The sequence below is a fragment of the Hippopotamus amphibius genome, chromosome 2 (genome assembly GCF_030028045.1).
Source record: "Hippopotamus amphibius kiboko isolate mHipAmp2 chromosome 2, mHipAmp2.hap2, whole genome shotgun sequence".
NCBI lineage: Eukaryota > Metazoa > Chordata > Mammalia > Artiodactyla > Hippopotamidae > Hippopotamus > Hippopotamus amphibius.
Window position 1 is genome coordinate 46,279,779 of NC_080187.1, and position 22,091 is coordinate 46,301,869.

At 38.2% G+C, this 22,091-nt stretch overlaps 1 protein-coding gene across 1 annotated transcript in view; it reads left to right on the forward strand.

The window, feature by feature from the left end:
* Positions 1-22,091, forward strand: part of TRPM6 (transient receptor potential cation channel subfamily M member 6) — a 134,024-nt gene that overhangs the window by 37,871 nt on the left and 74,062 nt on the right. Inside the window, 9 exon segments of the mRNA XM_057721746.1 lie at positions 3,563-3,734; positions 7,152-7,320; positions 8,378-8,501; positions 10,907-10,979; positions 11,099-11,199; positions 14,747-14,881; positions 15,961-16,014; positions 19,404-19,544; positions 21,795-21,926. Of these exon segments, the coding sequence (XP_057577729.1) occupies positions 3,563-3,734; positions 7,152-7,320; positions 8,378-8,501; positions 10,907-10,979; positions 11,099-11,199; positions 14,747-14,881; positions 15,961-16,014; positions 19,404-19,544; positions 21,795-21,926 (1,101 nt within the window).

The following is a 22,091-nucleotide window of genomic DNA, read 5'->3' on the forward strand; positions in this document are numbered from 1 at the left end:
TACGAACTCAGAGCCAATTTTGTTTCGCTTAGTCCCTCATCCATTCTCCATCTCCTCCCTCCATTATTTTGAAGAAAATTCCAGACATAAAATAATTGCATTAGTAAATATTTTAGTAGTTTTTTTTTTTAGATTTTTAAATTTATTTTATTTTATTTTATTTTATTTTTGGCTGCATTGGGTCTTCGTTGCTGTGTGTGGGCTTTCTCTAGTTGTGGCGAGCGGAGGCTGCTCTTCATTGCGGTGTGCAGGCTTCTCATTGTGGTGGCTTCTCTTGTTGTGGAGCATGGGGTCTAGGTGCGAAGGCTTCAGTAGTTGTGGCGTACAGGCTTAGAGCACAGGCTCAGTAGTTGTGGCGTGCAGGCTTAGTTGTTCCGAGGCTTGTGGGATCTTCCTAGACCAGGGATTGAACCTGTGTCCCCTGCATTGGCAGGCAGATTCTTAACCACTGCACCACCAGGGAAGTCCCTTAGTATTTATTTCTAAATATATGGACAATTAAAAAAAATATAACCACCCTGCTTTGATCGTACCTAAAAAATTAACAGTAATTTCTGAATAGCATCAAATATCAAGTCTGTGTTCAAGTTTCTGATTGTCTATAATTTTTCAGCTGTTTGATTTCATTATCCAAAAAATTTCCCTGCATTGTGATGGGTTGATTTGCCTCTTTGGTCACTTAGTTTTTTCCTTGAATCACTTTTGATCTCTGGATTTTCCCTCCATCTCCTTTCTTGTTTTTTTTTTTGTTTGTTTCAATTTATTTGTTGAAAAAACTAGGTCATTCATAAAGAGTTTCCCACAGTCTGGATTTTGCAGATTTAAGCTCTTGTAGTAGCATTTAGCCTATTTCTCTTTTGTATTTATTGTAAATTGTTGGTTTGGTCCAAAGGTATGATCAGATTCAGGTTCTTTTTTTACAAGTTTATGCGCTAGGAGGAGATGTGTCCTTCCCTCGTGACATACATTTCTCTGTCTTTTTATGATGGCAGTGCCTAGATTTATTATTTCAACAGGGTTGTAAAAATGCTAATATTTAATTATAGTGTTTTTTCTTCATTTATTAGCTTAAATATTCTATGAAGCGAAACATTTTCTCATCAGTTGCTTGGTTTATCTTGTAGTACAGTTGTGTGGGAAAGGGCAAAATAAATGCTTGATTCTTTTTCTTTATTTGCCAGTTTTCAAAGCAATGAGTTGGTTACCTACCATTCTCCAAGGTGAACAATGAGTTGTTTTTTTGTTTTTTGTTTTTTTTATTCATGAAGTTAAACATATTTGGTATGTTTTAATCCATTATTCTAATATAGTTATTATTCTTTATCATGCACAGATTGTCCCATTGTGGCCAGTGGGGGCTTTCAAGTTGTCTCCTGAATACTTTTAACACAATTCTAGTTATTTATCATTGCTTCCTTGTGTTTTTGTATGGAAAAAATGACCTTGGCTCATTGTATATAATTTTTGCTCCTAGAGAAATGGCTAGTTGCTTTTAGTGGGAAATAGTATTTTTTAAAATTAGTTAATTAATTAATTGGCTGCCTTGGGTCTTCACTGCTGCACACGGCCTTTTTCTAGTTGCTGCAAGCAGGGACTATTCTTCATTGTGGTGCATGGGCTCCTCATTTTGGTGGCTTCTCTTGTTGCAAAGCATGGGCTCTAGGCACGTAGGCTTCAGTAGTTGTAGCATATGGACTCAGCAGTTGTGGCACACAGGCTTAGTTGCTCCGTGGCATGTGGGATTTTCCTGGTCCAGGGATGGAACCCGTGTCTCCTGCATTGGCAGGCGGATTCTTAACCACAGTGCCACCTAGGAAGTCCCGGGAAATAGTAGTAAGAGACCACATTCTGAGGGCCAAGGGTGCATTTTTATTTTTCATGCCTGATAAGTTCTATTGTATTAAAGTACTATAATTTATTTAACCATCCCTCTATATTGTCCATTTATGTTTTCTATTTTTCACTTTTATAAAAAATGATATTAATGTTGTAATAAGATACGTATCTTTGAAACTAGCTGAAGAAGCTTATGTCCTTAGAAGTAATTCTCAAAGTAGAATGTTTGGACCAGTTGGTATGTAACTTTTAAAATGTGACTATTGCCTTTTATAAAGGTGGTAACAATTTACATTCGTACCAACAGGATGTAAGGGTGCCCATTTCCCTGTACCATTTCCAGCTTCGGGTATTCTGGCCGTTGTCAAGCTTTGCCATTCTGATAGGTATAAAATAACCCCTTATTATTCTTATGTACATTTCTCTGATTACTAGTGAGGTTCAGCATCTTTCCATGTAGTTTTTGTGCATTTTTAAACATAGTTTTTATATTTTGAAAGACCTTTTATAATTCATTCTGTTAACATTTTTGTTTGCCATGTGTGCTGCATTTCCCAGATTTTAATTTGTATTATTTATGAACATCTTTCCACATGTAAAAGAGTATATGTTAGATCTATCAATCATTTTCTTTTTGGTTTCTGGCCTTGGTGTCACACTTAGGAATTACAAAGGTAACTTTTAAAGATGAATGCTTGTAACATTTATAGTGCTTTTTACATCCATTATCTCTTTAAAGCCTCATAGCAACCCTCTGCTGTAGGAATTATTATCATCTCTTATACATGAGGAGAGTAAGCCTGAGAAATGAGGCAGGTGTTACCCAGAGTTAAAGTTAGAAAGTAGAAGAGGCTAGCCTTAAACTTGGGCTCTTTGACTCCAGACACAGTCGGCCTTCCCTATGTGTGGATTCTGCATCTGAGGAGTCAACCAACAGTGGATCCCGAGGATTCAAACGACCATGGATCCAGGGGATCCCAAGGGCTGACTGTACTGCGCCATTTTATATAAGGGACTCGAGCATCCATGGATTGTAGTATCTGCGAGTGGTCCTGGAACTAATCCGCCACAGATACCAAATGACTGGACTGTTCTCTCCTCTCTAGAAACAAAGAGGAATTGCAGTAGCTTATACAAGAATCAGTAAATATTAATAAAGATCTGGATATTTTATTTTGAATGAATGCATCTCCATTTACTCTTCACTTCATTTGGAATACTAGGAAAAAAAGTCAGTGTCCAAATATTATTCTGGAATAGATCTATTAAAAGGCATAGTTTCTGGATAGTGATGTAGTCTGTGTATCAATGCAGATCCTTGAACTGTTTTTTAATGATCTGAGACAAGGTAAGTACAGAAATTGAAAATAAATATTTGGAACCATTTTTAGCAATGTGACGGTGCTGTGGCATCCAAGCTTATGGTAACCGTGCTTATGTTGCTGTGTGTGCGAGTGTTGTTGAACTTGTGTCATGAGTCTCCTGTGGCACAAGCTGCATACTAGTCATGCATTATAGGACCTCATATCTGTCCATAAAAAAAATAAGAAATAAGAAAACTCGAATTGATTCTTCACTGCAGAGAGCTTGAGAAGCATTACTCTTGGTAGCAAATAGTACTTTTTGACCTGGACAGGAACTGTGTAGTACATAGACAGGCCTTTGGAGCAGTCTGCCCGGGAAGGATCTCAAGCTCTGAGACTCCCTTGTCCTTGCTGTCTCACAGGTGGTGTGCCTGTACCAGACTCTGGGCAACCCCCTCAGCAAACTCACCACACTCAACTGCATGCACTCCCACTTCATCCTGTCCGATGACGGCACCGTGGGCAAGTATGGCAATGAGATGAAGCTCAGGAGGAACCTGGAAAAGTACCTCTCTCTGCAGAAAATACACAGCCGTGAGTACCATGGGGGCCCTGCTGTGGAGCAAGGTGCTCCGTTGCTATCTATACAGGGTGCAGAGCCTCCAGGAGTCCTTAGGGTTGGGTTGATAGAGGGAGCAAGTAGAGCAAGTACTGATTTGGGAATGCAGACAACTGAAAAGCCGTAAAGAGACTAGCCTGAGAAGAGTGGGCTATGGGCTCTAATAGTCAGGGAAGATGGCATTTCTATGTGGCTGGAGTGGCCCCAGTCAGGGAAGGGGTTGAAATGAGGACTTTTAGAAATAGGGACCTTTGAAGGTATGTTGTGACACACTGGCAGTGATGCTTTGGTAGTGATGCTTTGGTAGTACCTGAAGGAGGAGGAGTGGGGGGCAGAATCAGTGAGAGTCCTTGGGTGGAGATGGGGGAATCCTTAAAGGGAGGAGGCGGGCTGGGTGCTGCCTGGAGAAATGGAGACTCCGTATCCAGGGCAGCAGAAGATGGCCCCGACCTCTTTTGGTGAGTTAAATCTTCCACAGAATCCTCCCACCCGTAGGGCAGTGGTGCCAGGGAGTGGGAGGATTCTCAGGAGGCTCAGCCCTCTTCAGCCTTTGACTTTGGGCTGGAAAATGCTGAACATCCTTTGAGATTTTGGCCCAGATTCCCTGAAGCAGCAGAATGTAGTGAGGTCAGATGGATCAAAGCTCTATTTACTGTCTTTGACCTTGGGCAATGAAATTAACATCTTTTAAATTGTTTTCTCTATACAAGACAGAAGAAACTGTCTACCTGTACCTTTTGTTGTGAGAACTAGAGGAGATAAAATATATTAGATGTGCTCAGAATAGTACTGGGTACATAATACGTCCTCAACAAATGTGTTTCTTTCCTTTTATTCTCCTTTGGCATGGAGGTTTGGGGTGGGGGTAGGAAGAGGGACTCTGGGAATTGTTGCCCGTCATTTAGAGCTTAGTGTTAATGAAGTTTGGAGGCTCATTTAAGTTAGGAAGTAGGAGAGAGGAGCAGGTATGCGGTCCTCTGCAGGGTGGGGGTGGCTAGTGGGGAGGGAGACCCACAGAGGAGAGGAGAAAGAGGGCAGGTCCGAGATTGCTCTGAAGAAGAATCCCTGAAGCAAGGGCCCTGCAGTGTTCTGAAATATGTTACCTGAAGTGTCCTGTTGCCTCTGATGACCTGGGCTCACCACCTGTGCTCAGGGGTTTTGTGCAGCACTACAGTATATGCCCCAGGAGAGCAAAGTCTCTTTCTTATTTCCTGCTGATTCTCCATTTGTGAAAACAGCCCTGATGAATGAAAACAGACCTGAGCTTGCATATCACCATATGCAATTCTACATTTATACTTTCAAAGTCCTTGAAATTTAGGATTTATTTGGAGTGTTTTGCTGTTCATGGAGAAAGAACATGGAGTCAATTTCAATGGATTGGTGATATTTATTATTCTGTGAAGAACTGACAGGAAAACAGCAAAGACAATAAACCACACACACACACACACACACACACACACACACACGTGCATGCACACATGAAAGGAAGGAAGGAAGGAAAGACGGACAAATGAAAATAGACCCCAACAAGCCCCAAATTCTTAAGTATCAAAGCTGATCTTCATCCTACTGTGCTCACTAGAGAAGCTTTCTGCCATATTTGTATTTGTCTTTGGTGTGGTTATAAATGGATTTACTTGGATGGAATGATAATAATTAAATATTTTCTTGATTGCTTCCATTTCTTTTCAGCCGGGCTTCTCGGAGTCCCTGGCAAATCCTGATGTTCGCAGAAAGCACTTACCAAAAAAACCCAAAAAAACAAAAAGCAAAAAACCTTGACTTCGTAAAGTTTCCATAGAAATCCCTTTGAAACGTGGCCAGTGTCAGTTCCTGTTCTGTAAGCCTCTGAGGATGGAAAGCATAGGATCAGGTGGCTCTGTGTGTCTTCATAATCCAAGTCTTGGTGGAGAAGAGTGCCCTTTCCTGGGATGCCTATTCCAAGAACTTCCCATTTGGAGATGTAATGTTGTGTTCCTGCCTAAACTGGGAGCCAGGAGTAGAGGTAGCTCTCTCATGAGACTTGTCAGCAAGAACTTTACAATTTTTTTTTTTAAATCTCAGGCTCAGTTTGTTTTTTTTTAAATTATTTATTTTATTGGCTGTGTTGGGTCTTCGTTGCTGCACACGGGCTTTCTCTAGTTGCGGTGAGTGGGGGCTACCCTTCATTGTGGTGCGCGGGCCTCTCATTGTGGTGGCCCCTCCTGTTGCAGAGCACAGGTTCTAGGCACGTGGGCTGCCGTAGTTGCGGCACATGGGCTCAGTACCTGTGGCTCATGGGCTCTAGAGCTCAATAGTTGTGGTGCACAGGCCTAGTTGCTCCGAGGCACGTGATATCTTCCTGGGGCAGGGCTTGAACCCGTTTCCCCTGCATTGGCAGGCGGACTCCCACCCACTGCGCCACCTAGGAAGTCATACAATTTTTTTTTAATAACAAATTTAATTAGTAGCATCAGTAAGATCCTTTTTGTAGAAAACAATCATAAATATTTTTATATTTATTTTCGTGGGGATTAGTTATTATTTCAAGAAAGATGTACCTAACAGAAATTGAATTATTTTCCCCTCTCCTGCAGAATACCCTTACTGATTTCTTCTTCTGATGATAAAAGTGTTATATACTCTCATATTCAGATAAAGAAAGAAAACATAGAAGAGAAGGAAAGGATAGCTTTCTGTAATCTTACTATCAAAAATAACCATTGTTAACTTTTCATCTGTATGCTTTGAGAAATTTTCTACGTACAACAGAGCAACATTAAAAACTGAGCACTGGGATCATATAATATCTTTTGTAGTCTTCCCCTCCTCTTCCACTAGACATGGATGTATTTCCATATCAATAAGCATAATTGAGCACACATTTAGTGGCTGCATAGTATTTCTCTATATAGGGTGTGAGATTCTCTTTAAAAAGTTTTTTTTCCATCCATTTCAATAATTCTATAATTAATGATATTTTCATCTAAATTTTCTTCTGTTACTTTTATGCCTTAATAAACCATTGTCACCATTTCATTTAGCTTTTACAGGACAATGTTGAACTCTATGACTATCAATTGGTATATTTTAGGTTTGATTTTTAGTGATAGGGAGAAAGTAATAAGGAAGTGGAGGTATGTGGAGAAGGAAAGAAGTAGAATGTCAGAGCCTTTAGGTACCTTTCTAACTGGAAGAAGATGCTCTCACTGTGTTTGTGCTACTTGAATTATTTAAAGTCCAAGCTTCTGGCTTGGCCTTGAACTAAGCAAGCCTGAGTCAAAGAAGAGAGAATGGCTAGTGCAAGTAACCAGTATATGTGGTAATCAAAAGACTTGTATCTGAAAATCAGAACTGCTGATAGGATTCCTTTGTAACAATTTGGTATTGTTTGTCCTCTGAAATAGGCTCAAGACAAGGTGTGCCCGTGGTGGGGCTGGTGGTGGAAGGTGGTCCCAATGTCATCCTCTCAGTGTGGGAGACTGTGAAAGACAAAGATCCTGTGGTGGTGTGTGAAGGCACAGGCAGGGCTGCCGACCTTCTGGCTTTCACCCACAAACACTTAGCAGATGAAGGGTGAGTTGTTGAGTCTTCATTTCTGAAACTATGTTCTTTTTTCTTCCATTTTAGTTCTTTAAGCTCTGCTTTCATGTGGGCTGGATATCCTTAGAAGACAGAGACTGGAATTCTTGGATATCTTGGAGGACAGAGGTTGAGACTAGAATTCATTTTTCAGTGGTTTTTGTATCTATTAAGCAACACCAAAATGCTCTCCAGTGATGCAAGTTGCTGTTTTCTTAGCTGAAGAATGGCCTGCTTCTAATAAGGACCTTGATTCCTGTCTCAGCTTAGGGAAAAAGCATTTCTAGGGGGAGTGAGGGAGGAGACCACTGGGGCCCCAGATCACCTTTAAATTCAGTTGCCGTTAGTAAAAACAGCAGAAATAGGGGAAATCGACATCCTGACATTTTTGTAGCATATGCTGTACTTAGCTGAGGTTTTAATTCTTTCTCCTTTATAAACAAATGGTAGTTTTTCTCTAGTCATCCCTATACGCAGTGTGATTCTTCCAATTTCAAAAGCATGATCTTTCTGCTGGGTAAGTAAATACGGTGCCTACGAACTGAATTATTGACCCCACTCATTTACTTAATAAATTTTTTTTACTGCTTATGTTATAAGTGCTGTCTGATGACTCTTCTCTTACAGTTTCTTTCTCCTTTCAGCCCTGCTTCCTCTCCATACCCACTTCCTCTTCTATTATACCTCTTTCTTTCCTAAAGTCACCCTAGATGAGTGATTCTTAAACATTTTGGAGTGTCAGATTCTTTAAGACTATGATGCCCGTAATTGCTGGAGATTCACAGCCTCTTGGAAATCTGTCAGCCCGAGAACCCTGCCCCAAGTGCATTCTTCCCAGGAGCATGGCAGATCAGTCCATTCTCGCTTCCAGTTCAGCTGCCTTCTCGTGCCGCTGCTTCACTTTGCTTCCCGTTCGATTGTCTCTTGGCAGAACGGTCCATAGAAACCTCCGTCAAGTGGGACAGATGCAGGGATGTTGTACTTGTTCTGATGTTTCTGGCTTGTCCCTTTCTCTGCATTGTGTCAAGTCACATCCATTTCTCTCTCCCAGGACCCTGCGTCCTCAGGTGAAGGAGGAGATCATCTGCATGATTCAGAACACTTTCAACTTCAGTCTTAAACAGTCCAAGCACCTTTTTCAAATTCTAATGGAGTGTATGGTGCACAGGGACTCTGTGAGTATGATGAGTTGATGACTCAACCAACTTAAAAAATGCTAATGTTTAACAATTGTCATATTTATGTTCACAATTTTTTTTTCATTTCTAGCTTGATTATATATGACTCTACAGGACTTGACCTTTAGGTTAAATAAACTTGGCTTCTTGTTCCCTCCCTTCTTCCAACCATGCTTCAAATTCCTGACTGTACCTGGCAAAAAGCACTTAGATAATATAACAGTATTACAGAAAAGTGATCAAATTTAGTAAAGATTACATGTAAATGTTTTCAGAGGGTAAAGGAACAGCTCCATGTCTTAAATAAACTCACTTCTGCTGGCTTAGATGACTGTATCACAGTATCCTCACTATATCCTGCCAGAGATCATTGGGGATACCCTGGACAATGGAAATGTAAGACTATCCTCTTGGATGGAAAATGGAGGCCGCAAACTATGGGCTATGAACATAATATAGATTCAGGAAAAGATTTTAGTGTTTTAGGGCACTTTGATCAAAATTTTTATTAGTGACTTGGATGATATGTAGCTGACAGTTACATTAAATATGCAGATAAGTCATGAGTCATAGTGATGTTTACAGAATTTGAAGGCTGGACCAAATCATACAAAATTTTTGGTAATATTAGAGTACCTGGCCTCAAGAATCCAATAGATCAAGTTCAGTCTAGACTAAGCATGGCTAAACAGAAATGAAAAACCCTTTGGGATTTTAGTTGACCTAATAACAACAAAAATAACAACTATATCTACAATTAGCAGTGTGCTTTCGATGTACGTATATTTTTTCCAATATATTTTTTCACCTGAAATAGCCCCATATTGAGTAAGTTCAATATGGCGGTGATTGTTAATTTGTTTCAGAGCTAATGAAGCTGAAGCCTAGAGAATTTGAGTGATTTGCCCAGAGTCATGCAATTATGAAATGGTTGAACTGAAACTGGTGCTGAGAGCTGAAATCTTGTGCATAGTCTACTACATTTTATATTCCCCACAATAGTCAGTTGGTTAAGAAAAGAACATGTTAAAGGCATCACTCTTATATTTGCCTCTTCCTGTCATCAAGGAGAGTAACCAAGGAGCAATGTAATAATCAAGAAGGAACTAGAGGAGGCAACTAAGGGTTTGTATGTTACAGAAATTAAGTTCTGAAGTCCTGCACAGTTGAGGATTGAATTTTATTCACGCATGTGGGGGGACTGCTAGGTAGAGGGGCTGTTATTGTGACTTGTAGAAGTGTAGTTTTTTGTTTTTTTTTTTAAATTTATTTATTTTATTTATTTATTGGCTGTGTTGGGTCTTTGTTGCTGCACACGGGCTTTCTCTAGTTGCTGCGAACGGGGGCTACTCTTCATTGTGGTGCACAGGCTCCTCATTGTAGTGGCTTCTCTTGTTGCGGCACATGGGCTCAGTTAGTTGTGGCTCATGGGCTCTAGAGCACAGGCTCAATAGTTGTGGCGCACGGGCTTAGTTGCTCTGTGGCATGTGGAATCTTCCCAGGGCAGGGCTCGAACCCATCTCCCCTGCATTTGCAGGCGGATTCTTTACCACTGCGCCACCTAGGAAGTCCTAGAAGTGTAGTTTTTTATCTTTATGAGACCTTAGAGATTATTTAGTGAATTCCTCTCATCTTGTGAGTGAGGAAAGTGGCTTTAAGATATTTACACAAGACTGACTAGGTGGCATATCTGGGGCTAGAATTTGCCAATTTGGGCTGAACAGATCCCTCTACTATATAATATATTTTCATCCTGGAAATACTGAGATACAGTCATTAATGGGAGAAGACCTTTTATAATCATAAATAATGTCCTTATTTGTTTTAAAAAAATCAGTCACAAGCCAGGATGCAGGAGACTTTGACATAATGAAGGCTTTCTGTGCTGTCCATTGTACTTGCTCACTGGGTACATTGTAATTGCCTCACTAATTTTATGACAAATCCTTGAGAATTCATTTCTCATTAAAAGGTAAAAGTCTTAGTTTCTAAAGCTAGGTGAATAGAAGGATCTCATTTCTTATCCTTTCAAAATGAGGAATGGTTTCCTTTACATGAGGAATTGACACTGAGTTTCTTTCCGTTATAGCATGTGAATTGTAAAATTAATGTAATAATGTTCTTTCATGTATGTTTCCTCTAAGGTGCTTTGAATTTTTCAGGTTTTTTTACCCCCTGCATGTGCACAATTCTCCATTACCCTACTTAAAAGTTTTCTCTCTTATTAGTTAAAAAAAAAAAAAAAAGATTTTTTTTTAATTCAGTGTGATTTTTTGAGAGAATGTTAATGAAGAATGTTTCACTTAATTCATTAGCTCAAGAGCAAATTTTATGGGTACATTTGAAAGCATTTCTTTGCTAATCCCCGAAATGTGTGGCTTTCTGTTTTTCAACTGTTATAGATTACTATATTTGATGCTGATTCTGAGGAGTCACAGGACCTTGATTTAGCAATCCTAACAGCTCTGCTAAAGGGTGAGTGTCTAAATAAGGTTACAATTGTTCCTCCTTCCCTCTTTTCACATTCCATAGCACTTTGTGCTTTTTACATCGATAATGTGAACAGAATATGTGATTCCTTTCTTTTACCCTAGGCACAAATTTATCAGCATCAGAACAATTAAATCTGGCAATGGCTTGGGACAGAATGGACATTGCCAAGAAACATATCCTAATTTATGGACAACATTGGAAGGTATAATGGAATTGAAGTTATTTGGAAGACATATGTTGTGTGTTGGTTTGTTAGGAAGAGACAAAAGAGAAAATTGGAGGAAAGATAGGTTGCTTTGGGGAGGGGTGTGGGGGTAGCACCTCTGATGTTGGGTACACACGATGGCTAAGACATTTCTCTCATCTACTTTGCCTCCCTGAAAACATTTTTTTCCTCTGGCTCTGCAGCGTAATTGAAGCTGACAAAGGAAATTGGGGGAAAGACAAATGGAGGGATTTTTTATTTACTTTTTGAATGGGCAGATTTTTATATTGTTGTTCAAAACTTAAAGTTCATCTTATTTTTTTGCATTAAAATGTAATGCATGTTCACAATAGAAATTAGTGAAAACAGAGAAAAGCAGGAAGAAGAACAGTTACTCATAGTGCTGATGCTAATCACTGTTAACATTTTATTTTTAAAAATTACAGTTGTGACTATACCACAAGTCTATTGTTTTGGGGTTGAACTAATTTGTGCACATTGTTTAAAACATCAAATGGTACTAAAAAGCTACCAAAAAGACAGTAGTTCCCTGCCCTGCTGATCATAAGAGCCAAGCACATTTGAAATTTTTGGACTGTTCTGACGTTTATAAATCTCTATATTTCTAAATAATAAGTCATATTGCTGTTTTCTGATTAACTTTAGAGAGTTCTTAACATTTTTGTCTGTGGCCCTTACTGCTGCAATCTGGACTGGTTTCCTGCTATTCCTGGTGCTGTCCTGTCACCTTCATCATCTTGGAGATTCATTCCTTTGTTAGAACACCTGTTTTCTGTACCCCCTGCTTTCCTCTTTCTTGGTTTACTCCTTTATTTGATGATGTGTATCTTGCAGTAACTTCCTGAGAAAGGGAGTATGGGAGATAAAAATTTTGAGGCCTTGTATGTTTGGATATATTTTAACTCAAGATGGAATTAATTTTTCCAGAGAATTTTAAATGCTTAGCTTCCAGCACCCAGCAGTACTGTTGAGAAGTAAAAATCTTTGTTTTCTGAGCCTTTGTTTGTGACCATTTCTTTCTTCTCTGGGAGTTTAAAAACATCTTCTCTTGTTCCATTGTTCTGAGATTTCACAATGATGTGCGTTGTTATAAGACTTTTTATCCATTACACTGGGCATTTGCTCTCAACTTGGCATCATTCTGGGGAGTTTCCTCCCTTGCTTTCTCTGCTTTCTTTCAGGAATTTTATCATTTAAATGTTAGACCTATGGGCTTCCCTTGTGGCGCAGTGGTTAAGAATCTACCTGTCCATACAGGGGACATGGGTTTGATCTCTGGGCGGGGAAGATCCCACATGCCACAGAGCAGCTAAGCCCATATGCCACAACTACAGAGCCTGCTCTCTGGAGCCTGTGAGCCACAACTACTGAGCCCAGGTGCCGCAACTACTGAAGCCTGTGCATCTAGAGCCCATGCTCTGCAACAAGAGAAGCCACCGCAATGAGAAACCTGTGCACCACAACCAAGAGTAGCCCCTGCTCACCGCAACAAGAGAAAGCCCCTGCGCAGCAATGAAGACTCAATGCAGCCAAAATTTAATTAAATAAATAAATAATAATTTAAAAAATCTTAAAAAAAAAGAAAAAATGTTAGACCTATGGACTGCTCCTCTAATCTTAACTTTTCCTCTTATCTTCCACATCTTTTCTTTGGTAGATTTCCTCAAGTTTAATTTTTCATACCTTGTGCATAGCTTTTTGTCTCTGGCAGCATATTATTAATTATTCCTAAGAGCAAATTTGTTTTCTTTTAAAAAATAACATCCTGATATAATATCTTCTTATGTTTTTTTGAGGATACTAATGATAGTTCTTTTGAAGTTTTCTTCTTCCTGTATTGTCTGATTTGTCCTAGTTGATGTTTTTTGGTTTGTTTCTCCTGGACTCTTTGTTTAAGAGTGGAGGAAAGAAAGCTCATTGGAAATTCTGAGCCTGTAGCTTTGGGCTTCACAGTATCTGCACAGATCTGGCTGCCATTTGTTGGGGGACCTGAGGTGTTAGCATATTCATATATTGTCTCTTGTATTCATCACAATGTCAGAAAGAAATCCTCTGATCTCCCGCTTAGAACCTACAAGGCTTGTTGCTATTGTTACGGAAGTCAATAGGGGAAGATGGGGTGGGAAGGTACCAATGTTAGCAATTTATGCTGCCAGAATTCTGTGGCATAGATTTGTTTGGTTCTTGACTTTTTTCCAGTTTCTGGGGACATCCATTTTCTGGCTTCCTGGGGACTGCTAAGTCAATTACCATTTGACCATCTGCTTTCCAACTTCTAAAATGTTTTACTCTTGATCTCCTTGTTCTTATGGATTCATTTCCTTAAAAAAAAATCCCTTTACTATAATTTTAGTTGTGTTCTAAATTAATTAATTAATTAATTGGTTGCATTGGGTCTTCATTGCTGAGCACAGGCTTCCTCTAGTTATGGTGAGTGGGGGCTGCTCTGTTGTGGTGCACAGGCTCCAGATGCGTGGGCTTCAGTAGTTGTGGCACGTGGGCTCCAGTAGTTGTGGCATGCGGGCTCAATAGTTGTGGCTTACTGGCTTAGTTGCTCTGCGGCATGTGGAATCTTCCCGGACCAGGGATTGAACCTGTGTCTCCTGCACTAGCAGGCAGATTCTTAACCACTGCACCACCAGGAAAGTCTCTTAATGGAGCTTTAGATAGGAGTAAAAGTACATGAATGTGTTTAATTTGCCATTATACCCAGAAGTCAGGTGCAGTTTAAATGGTAACATGCCAAGTTACCAAAAAAAGAAAAAAAAAAGAGAAAGCAGAAGAAGCAGAAGCAGAAAGAAAGAAAAGAAAGAAAAAAAGGAGAAAAAGAAAGAAAGAAAGAAAAAGAAACCTTGGATTTTTATTAGAATTACATTAAATGTGAACATTAATTTGGGAAGCATTGAGATCTTTACCATAGTCAATCTTCTCATCCAAGAACACATTTATTCAAGAGGTCTTTTATGCCTTCAGTTTACTTTTTGTTATTTCTTCACTTATGTCCTGAATATTTCTTAGTAAGATTGTATTTTATGATTATTTTGTCTGTATAGTTTTGAGTTCAGATACATGTAATTTTTTAGTTATTTCTACTTTTTTAGAATTAAAAAAATTTTTTTATTAATTTTATTTATTTATATATTTATTTGCTGCATTGTCTTCATTGCTGTGTGGGCCTTCTCTAGTTGTGGTGAGTGGGGGCTACTCTTCCTTGCAGTGCATGGACTTCTCAATGTGGTGGCTTCTCTTGTTGCAGAGCACAGGCTCTAGGTGCGCAGGCTTCAGTAGTTGTGGCACCTGGGCTCAGTAGTTGTGGCTTGCAGGCTCTAGAGCACAGGCTTAGTAGTTGTGGTACACGGCTTTGTTTGTTCAGCGGGATCATGTGGGATCTTCCCTGCCCAGGGATAAAACCCATGTCCCCTGCATTGGCAGGCAGATTCTTAACCACTGCACCACCTAGGAAGCCCTGTTATATCTACTTTCTTAATTGTCTCTATGTCTCATTTATTTCTACCCTCTGAAGCCTGGCTCACTAGAACAAGCAATGTTAGATGCTTTAGTGATGGATCGAGTGGATTTCGTGAAGCTCTTAATAGAATATGGAGTGAACCTCCATCGCTTTCTTACCATCTCCCGACTGGAAGAGCTCTATAACACAGTGAGTACTGGAACATTTCAGCAGTCACCTCCTTAAGATTTATTTAGTAATTAGCTTAACACTTAGCTTAAACTATATCTTGAATGTTGAAGTCTCATTCAATGTTCATGTACAAAGATAGCTTATAGAGAGACAGATTTTTCAACCAAAGAAGAAACATTCTTACCCAATCCATTTTATCCTATGGCCATTTCTGTGTTTCCCATTTTAATTAACTATACAGAATAGAAGCATAAACTAATTTAAGAAAATAGGATAGTAAGACCATAATTAAAGCCAAAGATGTGAATAAGAATAAACTGCTTTTATTGAGTAATTAGAAGCATTTCAACCTGAGGACACTGTTACAATTTTGTTCCTGCAGTTTTCGTATGCAAACCTTTTATTGAAACGAGACTGGCTTATGCCTTGTAAAGACACCAGTTGCTCAGGCCAAGCACCCTTCTTGAGATGTCCTTCCTTGCCTTTGAATCTTACCGTTTCTTTAAAGCCCTGTTTAAGTCCTGTCTTCTTGATTACTCCAGTTTACAATCATGTGCCCCTATAATACAAATTATTTGCCATTCTTTTTGAACATACCTATCTTCATATTGTTGGTTGTTTTTAGTGTAAGTCCCACTCTCTCCTACTAGATTGTAAAAATTCTATGAAGAGTGTACTTATATTCTTCATTGAATTCCTCAGTGGCTTGAATGAATGTAGTAGGTATTCAATAAATATTTGTTGATGGAATATAACTATGTGATAGAATTTGTAATTGTGTGATTTATATATAATAAAGGATAGTGATAGATTAGTTAAAATTTATCTCTGCCTCTTGCCACACAAAGTTAATTAAGCCCTTACTACCTAGATATATACATCTTGCATTGAAAAATATATCAATGTAATTACATCTTCTTTTGGGAAATACCTTCCTTAGAATTCATTTGGCTTAAGCTTCATTACTTAAGATGTTGAAGAAAGTTTTCAGTATTCTGGATTATTTATGCATTCTGAAATAAAAGTTTTTTTTTTTATGTTTGCCTAGCACATGGTAATTAAAAGGTAATTAAAATTCTTGCTTTTCTTTATTACAGAAACAAGGACCAACCAATATGCTCTTGCATCATCTTGTCCAAGATGTAAAACAGGTAACCTAATTATGCAGCTGTACAAATTTTTTCTTGTATTGTTTTAGCTTTGTGGTGAAGTATTATCAGATTTTGCTTTGTAAAATGTAGACTTGGATTTTCTAGCAAATTACCTACCCTCTTTACCTGTGACTCTGAACAATTTCATCACCAAACCACACTCACATTATTTTCTTGTAATTAACTTTGTGTTTTAAAAGATTTGACCCACCAAGTAAGTGGCATTAGCTAATAATTATTTTCTCTTATAAAATGTGAATTGGAGACATAGAAACTTCCAAGCAGAATTTCAGCTTAGTATAATACAATGATATTGCCAATGATGATAATAATACCTGCTGAAAATAGAGAAACTTCCTGGTTCTGTTATCTTTATTGAAGGACTGGTATGTGACTTCCATTGTTTTTGTTCTTGTTTTGGCTATTAATGATAACTTGGGGCTCTCACTTCTTTGGTGAGTCTAAGCATTGTTCTAGGGGACCAGGATGGATCCTGTTGGTCTATACTTTTGCTCATGTTTTGCTCATGGTGTTCTCGTTGAACTCTGAGTTAAGTCAGACTTAAAATCATCTCTGATCCCCCATGAATTACCAAGACTTTCCAACTTTAACAGGCTTTCTTCCCTTAATTATGAAATCTAATATCTTGATGGAGAGGGTGTGGGCTTTCTGATTATGTTGACTTGGTGAGAGAACAAACGTGAAAGAACTGTGGAGGAAGACATTTAGTTGTCAAATTAGTAGTAAGCAAAAGTGTCCATGCTGATGTGAATTTAGTTTGCATTGATTTATGCTGGGTCAAAATGACTTTCCTTAGATTATTTCCTTAAACTCTGATTCTATCACAGTAAACTAAAGAAAATTGAATGAAATAGTTAGATATGCTTTGAACTAGCAGCAAAATGAGAGCATTATTTGTGTTTCTCGTAAAAAGCAAATTATGAATGTGAAAAGAGAAATTAAATTATTTACAGTTATTTATATATGTAACCTTATTTCTGGTTCAAAGCTTTGGGAACATAATTCACAATGTGTTAATTTCAAAGCTCTTGTTCAGCACTATGTGCCTTTAAAAGTATACTATGAATGGCAGTTCAGAAGTAACAGTTATGACGAGGCACTAAGGTGGGTTTTAAGGGATCAAAATAATTTTCATTTAGACTAAAGACCCATGTACTTAGAAATTGGCTGCTCAGGCCTCCTACCAACCATAACATTTGTCTTGGCACAGCCTCGTGTTTTGATATCTCATTTTGTTCTGCCATTTCATGTTCCTTGTTTCTATTTGTTCTACTTTCTTTCATATTCTTGTTTTGTATGATTTGGTCAACACAGTGCAAAGTGTTATAGCCATTTCAATAGAGAGGCTGAAGGTTTCACTTCATGTTAATTTTGGATCCGCCAGTATATCCTCCAGTTATTATACTTTTGTTGTAGTAGTTCTGTCATTTCCAGTAAAAAACAATCTTTTATACTGTCTTTATTTATTTATTTATTTTAGCTCTTCATTGGAATATAATTGCTTTACACTCTTGTACCAGCTTTTGAGGTACACCAAAGTGAATCGGCTGTATTTATACATATATTCCCCATATCCACTCCCTCCCACCCTCCCTGTCCTGGCCCTCCAAGGCATCACCCATCATCGAGCTGATCTCCCTTTGTTATACAGCAACTTCCCACTAGCTAGCTATTTTAGAGCTGGTAGTGTATCTATGTCTATGCTACTCTCTCACTTCGTCCAGCTTCCCCTTTGCGCCCCTTCCCCCAAGCCCGTGTCCTCCAGTCCATTCTCTGCATCTGCATCCTCATTCTTGCCCTGTCACTGGGTTCATCAGTATCATTTTCTTAGATTCCGTGTATATGAGTTAGCATACGGTATTTATTTTTCTCTTTCTGGCTTACTATGCTCTGTATGACAGACTCTAAGTCTATCCACCTCATTACATATAACTCAATTTCATTCCTTTTTATGGCTGAGTAATATTCCATTGTGTATATGTGCCACATCTTCTGTATCCATTCATCTGTTGATGAGCATTTAGATTGCTTCCATGTCCTGGCTATTGTAAATAGTGCTGCAATAAACATAATGGTACATATTTCTTTTTGGATTATGGTTTTCTCTGGGTATATGCCCAGTAGTGGGATTACTGGATCATATGGTAGTTCTATTTTCAGTTTTTTAAAGAACCTCCAAACTGTTTCCTATAGTGGCTGTATCAACTTACATTCCCACCAACAGTGCAGGAGAGTTCCCTTTTCTCCAAACCCTCTCCAACATTTGTTGTTTCCAGATTTTGTGATGATGGCCATTCTGATCTGTGTGAGGTGATACCTCATTGTGGCTTTGACTTGCATTTCTCTGATGATTAGTGATGTGGAGCATCTTTTCATGTGTTTGTTGCCCATCTGTATGTCTTCTTTGGAGAAATGTCTATTTAGATCTTCTGCCCATTTGTGGATTGGGTTATTTGCTTTTTTGGTATTAAGCTGCATGAGCTGCTTTTGTATTTTGGAGATTAATCCTTTGTCCGTTATTTCACTGGCAACTATTTTTTCCCATTCTGAGGGTTGCCTTCTTGTCTTGTTTATGGTTTCTTTTGCTGTGCAAAAGCTTTTAAGTTTCATTAGGTCCTATTTGTTTATTCTTGATTTTATTTCCATTATTCTAGGAGATGGGTCAAAAGGATCTTGCTTTGATGTATGTCATAGAGTGTTCTTCCTATGTTTTCCTCTAGGAGTTTGATAGTGTCTGGCCTTACATGTAGGTCTTGAATCCATTTTGAGTTTATTTTTGTGTATGGTGTTAGGAAGTGTCCTAATTTCATTCTTTGACATGTAGCTGTCCAATTTTCCCAGCACCACTTGTTGAAGAGGCTTTTTCCATTGTATATTCGTGCCTCCTTTGTCAAAGATAAGATGCCCATATATGCTTGGGTTTACCTCTGAGTTCTCTATTCTATTCCATTGATCTTCCTTTCTATTTTTGTGCCAGTACCATACTGTCTTTAAATGTATTTTATTCTAAAGTGTGTGTATGCATGAGAGAGAGGGGGAGAGAGAGAGGGAGTAAACAAACTCTTATAAGCAGACATTCCATGTCTATGAAACTAAAAACATATTAAGGCTAAGTATTTTGTCCCATTTGAACAAGCAGGTTGTATCAATAGCTGGCCATATTAAGTGATGAATTGTTTTTGTTATTGTTTTGGCTATTAGTGATAACTCAGGAGCTCTCACATCTTTTGTGAGTCTAAGCATTGTCCTAAGGTTGAAGAGTTTGAGTCTCCCTCTTTGCAGCTGATTTGGTTATGTTCTAGTGCTATGGCAAAAGAGACAGAAAAAGAGAACTGACAGTTACAATCTGTTACATGTTTTTATTTCAGCATACTCTTCTCTCAGGCTACAGAATAACGCTGATTGACATTGGACTGGTAATAGAATACCTTATTGGTGGAGCATATCGCAGCAGCTACACTAGAAAAAGTTTCAGAGCCCTCTACAACAACCTCTGCAGAAAACAGAAGGTAGCATAATTGAAAAGTACCCTAGTAAAATTAAGGATTTCTCGAAGTTATACTTTTAGAAAAATGGCTTAGGAAGTTTAAATGGGAAGAGCTTCCAAAATGGACATGCTATTTATTGACATTTATTGAATATCTGCTACATGTAAATTATAAATTACTGTGCTAGTTACTGGCATGCTGGCCTGGGATGGACATATAGATCAGGAGTTTAGAAACTTTTAGAGGAAACAGATTTATGAATAACTAGCCACAATACAGAAGAGGATATAATATGTGCTGTATTGACATAGAAGGATGTGGTGAGAAAAGTTAGAGGGAGTGATGATTGGTTCTTCCCTTCTTTTTCTTTTGCAAATACAGAAGTGAAAAGCTTAATAGGATTACATCTATAAACTCATAATAGTACATAGCCTGAAAATGACAAACTTGGAGCAAGTGTGCGTGGGAGGGTGGTTATATTGGAAGATGCATGCAGAATGTACCATGTAAAAATACATATTATACGTATTCTATTTTCCATCATAGTTTTGAAAGTCTTGGAATGTAAAATTAGAGTTGCTGGTTACTTGATTAGCAGAGAAAACATTGCTTGTTTCTTAAAATTGCCATTACAGATCAGTAAACTGAAGAGCCTTGTTCTTATTAGGGCATAATGGAAGTATTAGAGAAGGTAGTTTGGGGCATTTTTGGTTGAGAGAAGAGCAAGAGCTGTTAAAGGCACAGTGCTATGGACCTCAGGGTATGGTTTTGCAGCAACAAGGAGATCTTTGTCACTGGACAAGTGCCAGAAGATTGTGAGGAATGACACTGGAAATATACTTTGGGATAAGATCACATGAAGAGTCTAAAATATCAAGCTACCCTGGAACCTTATTTATAAAGAATGAGGTGGAGTAAAAACCCAACTTGGCTGTAGGAGATGAGAAAACAATACAGAAAGAAACCCAACTCTCACAGAGAGAATGTTCTTTATTGGCATTTCATAGGCATGGGGTACACTTGCGGTATCAGTGCCTTCGTTTAAACAAAATATGCCTTTCTATGAGGTTACCAGTGGCAGATATAGGACGGACTATGGCCTTGGTGCAGCCTAGTGGGCAGCATGCCGGGCAGGTTCCTCTAATACCCTTTCTAGAGATGGGTAGGAAATTGCCCATTTCTCTAATTATTTTCTAGTGAAGGAGTACAGAGTTTATTGTGTTTCCTAGTAAATTAGATTATAGCAGTTACGAATACACAGTTTGGAGTCAGATCTGGGACTGAATCTTAGTTTTGCTCATTAGTAGCTGTGTAATCTTGAGTGAGAAACTTAACCTCTCTCTGTGTTAGTTTTCTCATCTTTAAAATGGGAATAATAATACCCCTTTCATAAATTTATCAAAAGGATTAAATAAAATAATACCCAGAATACCTGGAAAAACTCATATTCCTGTTAGATAGAGGGTATAGAGTAACTTAATACTAATAGTCATTTTGATTATTACTAGTGATACTATTAATTCTATGTCACAATAATAATGATAATTTGAGTAGTATCTTTAAAAAGTTTGGATCCCATTACTTCTATGTCTAATTTATATCTGTAAAACACAAACTAAAAATAAATAAATTAATTAATTGAATAGATAAATATTAATAAATAAGTAAAATAAAGTTCAAAGTTCCTGATATGGTTTGTATAGGGAATTTTATGTCAGTCCCTTTAAGAATGCTTTCTTGTGGTTTTGTTTTTCATTGATGAAAGCTTCATGCTGACAGGCAATTAATTATGTTGTTATTGGGCCTAGCCACTGGAATTCCAGTAGTGATATTATATAGCACCTGGAGAAACTCCGTAACTTTCCAACTGAAGCTTAATCTTGGAGCTGTTTGTGAATGGGAGCTTTTTCTTATCAGAACTGTGAATCTTTATTGCCTACTCTCAACTTGTTCCAGGTATAGAACATCCATTGATTCTAATGGAATTTCCACACAGAAAAGGAATACAGATATATAATAGGGAACAAAAGAGCATGTTCTCTAAGATGTTAGGAAATAAGAGTGTTCTCAATAAGAAGGGGATCACAGGAGGCTTTTGTTGGATGAGTAATTAATTACTAATCTTGGATGAGAGACAGAACCATTAGATATGTGATAGGACAATATTATATTTTGGTTTTATTGTTGTCTAGAAATAAAATGTTAATTGTCGTCACTGTAATCGTCTTTTTCCCTTTTTGTTTTATTTAAAAAAAAAATAACACATGCCAGCAAGTGACTTTTGCTCAAAGCCTGTCCCAGCCCCCTCTTCACCGAAGACGCTGCTCAGGAAATAGAAGTGAATCTGCAGAAAGCACGCTGCATTCCCAGTTTATTAGAACTGCCCAACCTTACAAAATCAAGGTACCACTTATTTTAGATTTGAAAATAAAATTGTCCTTGCAGACTGAGATCTTTCCTTCATTTGAAATTTGAGAATAGGGAATACAAATAGAGGGACCATTTACAAGTACTATAAACAGATGGTGCAAGTCAAAGGCATAATACAGCTGTTCTCTAATAATGATG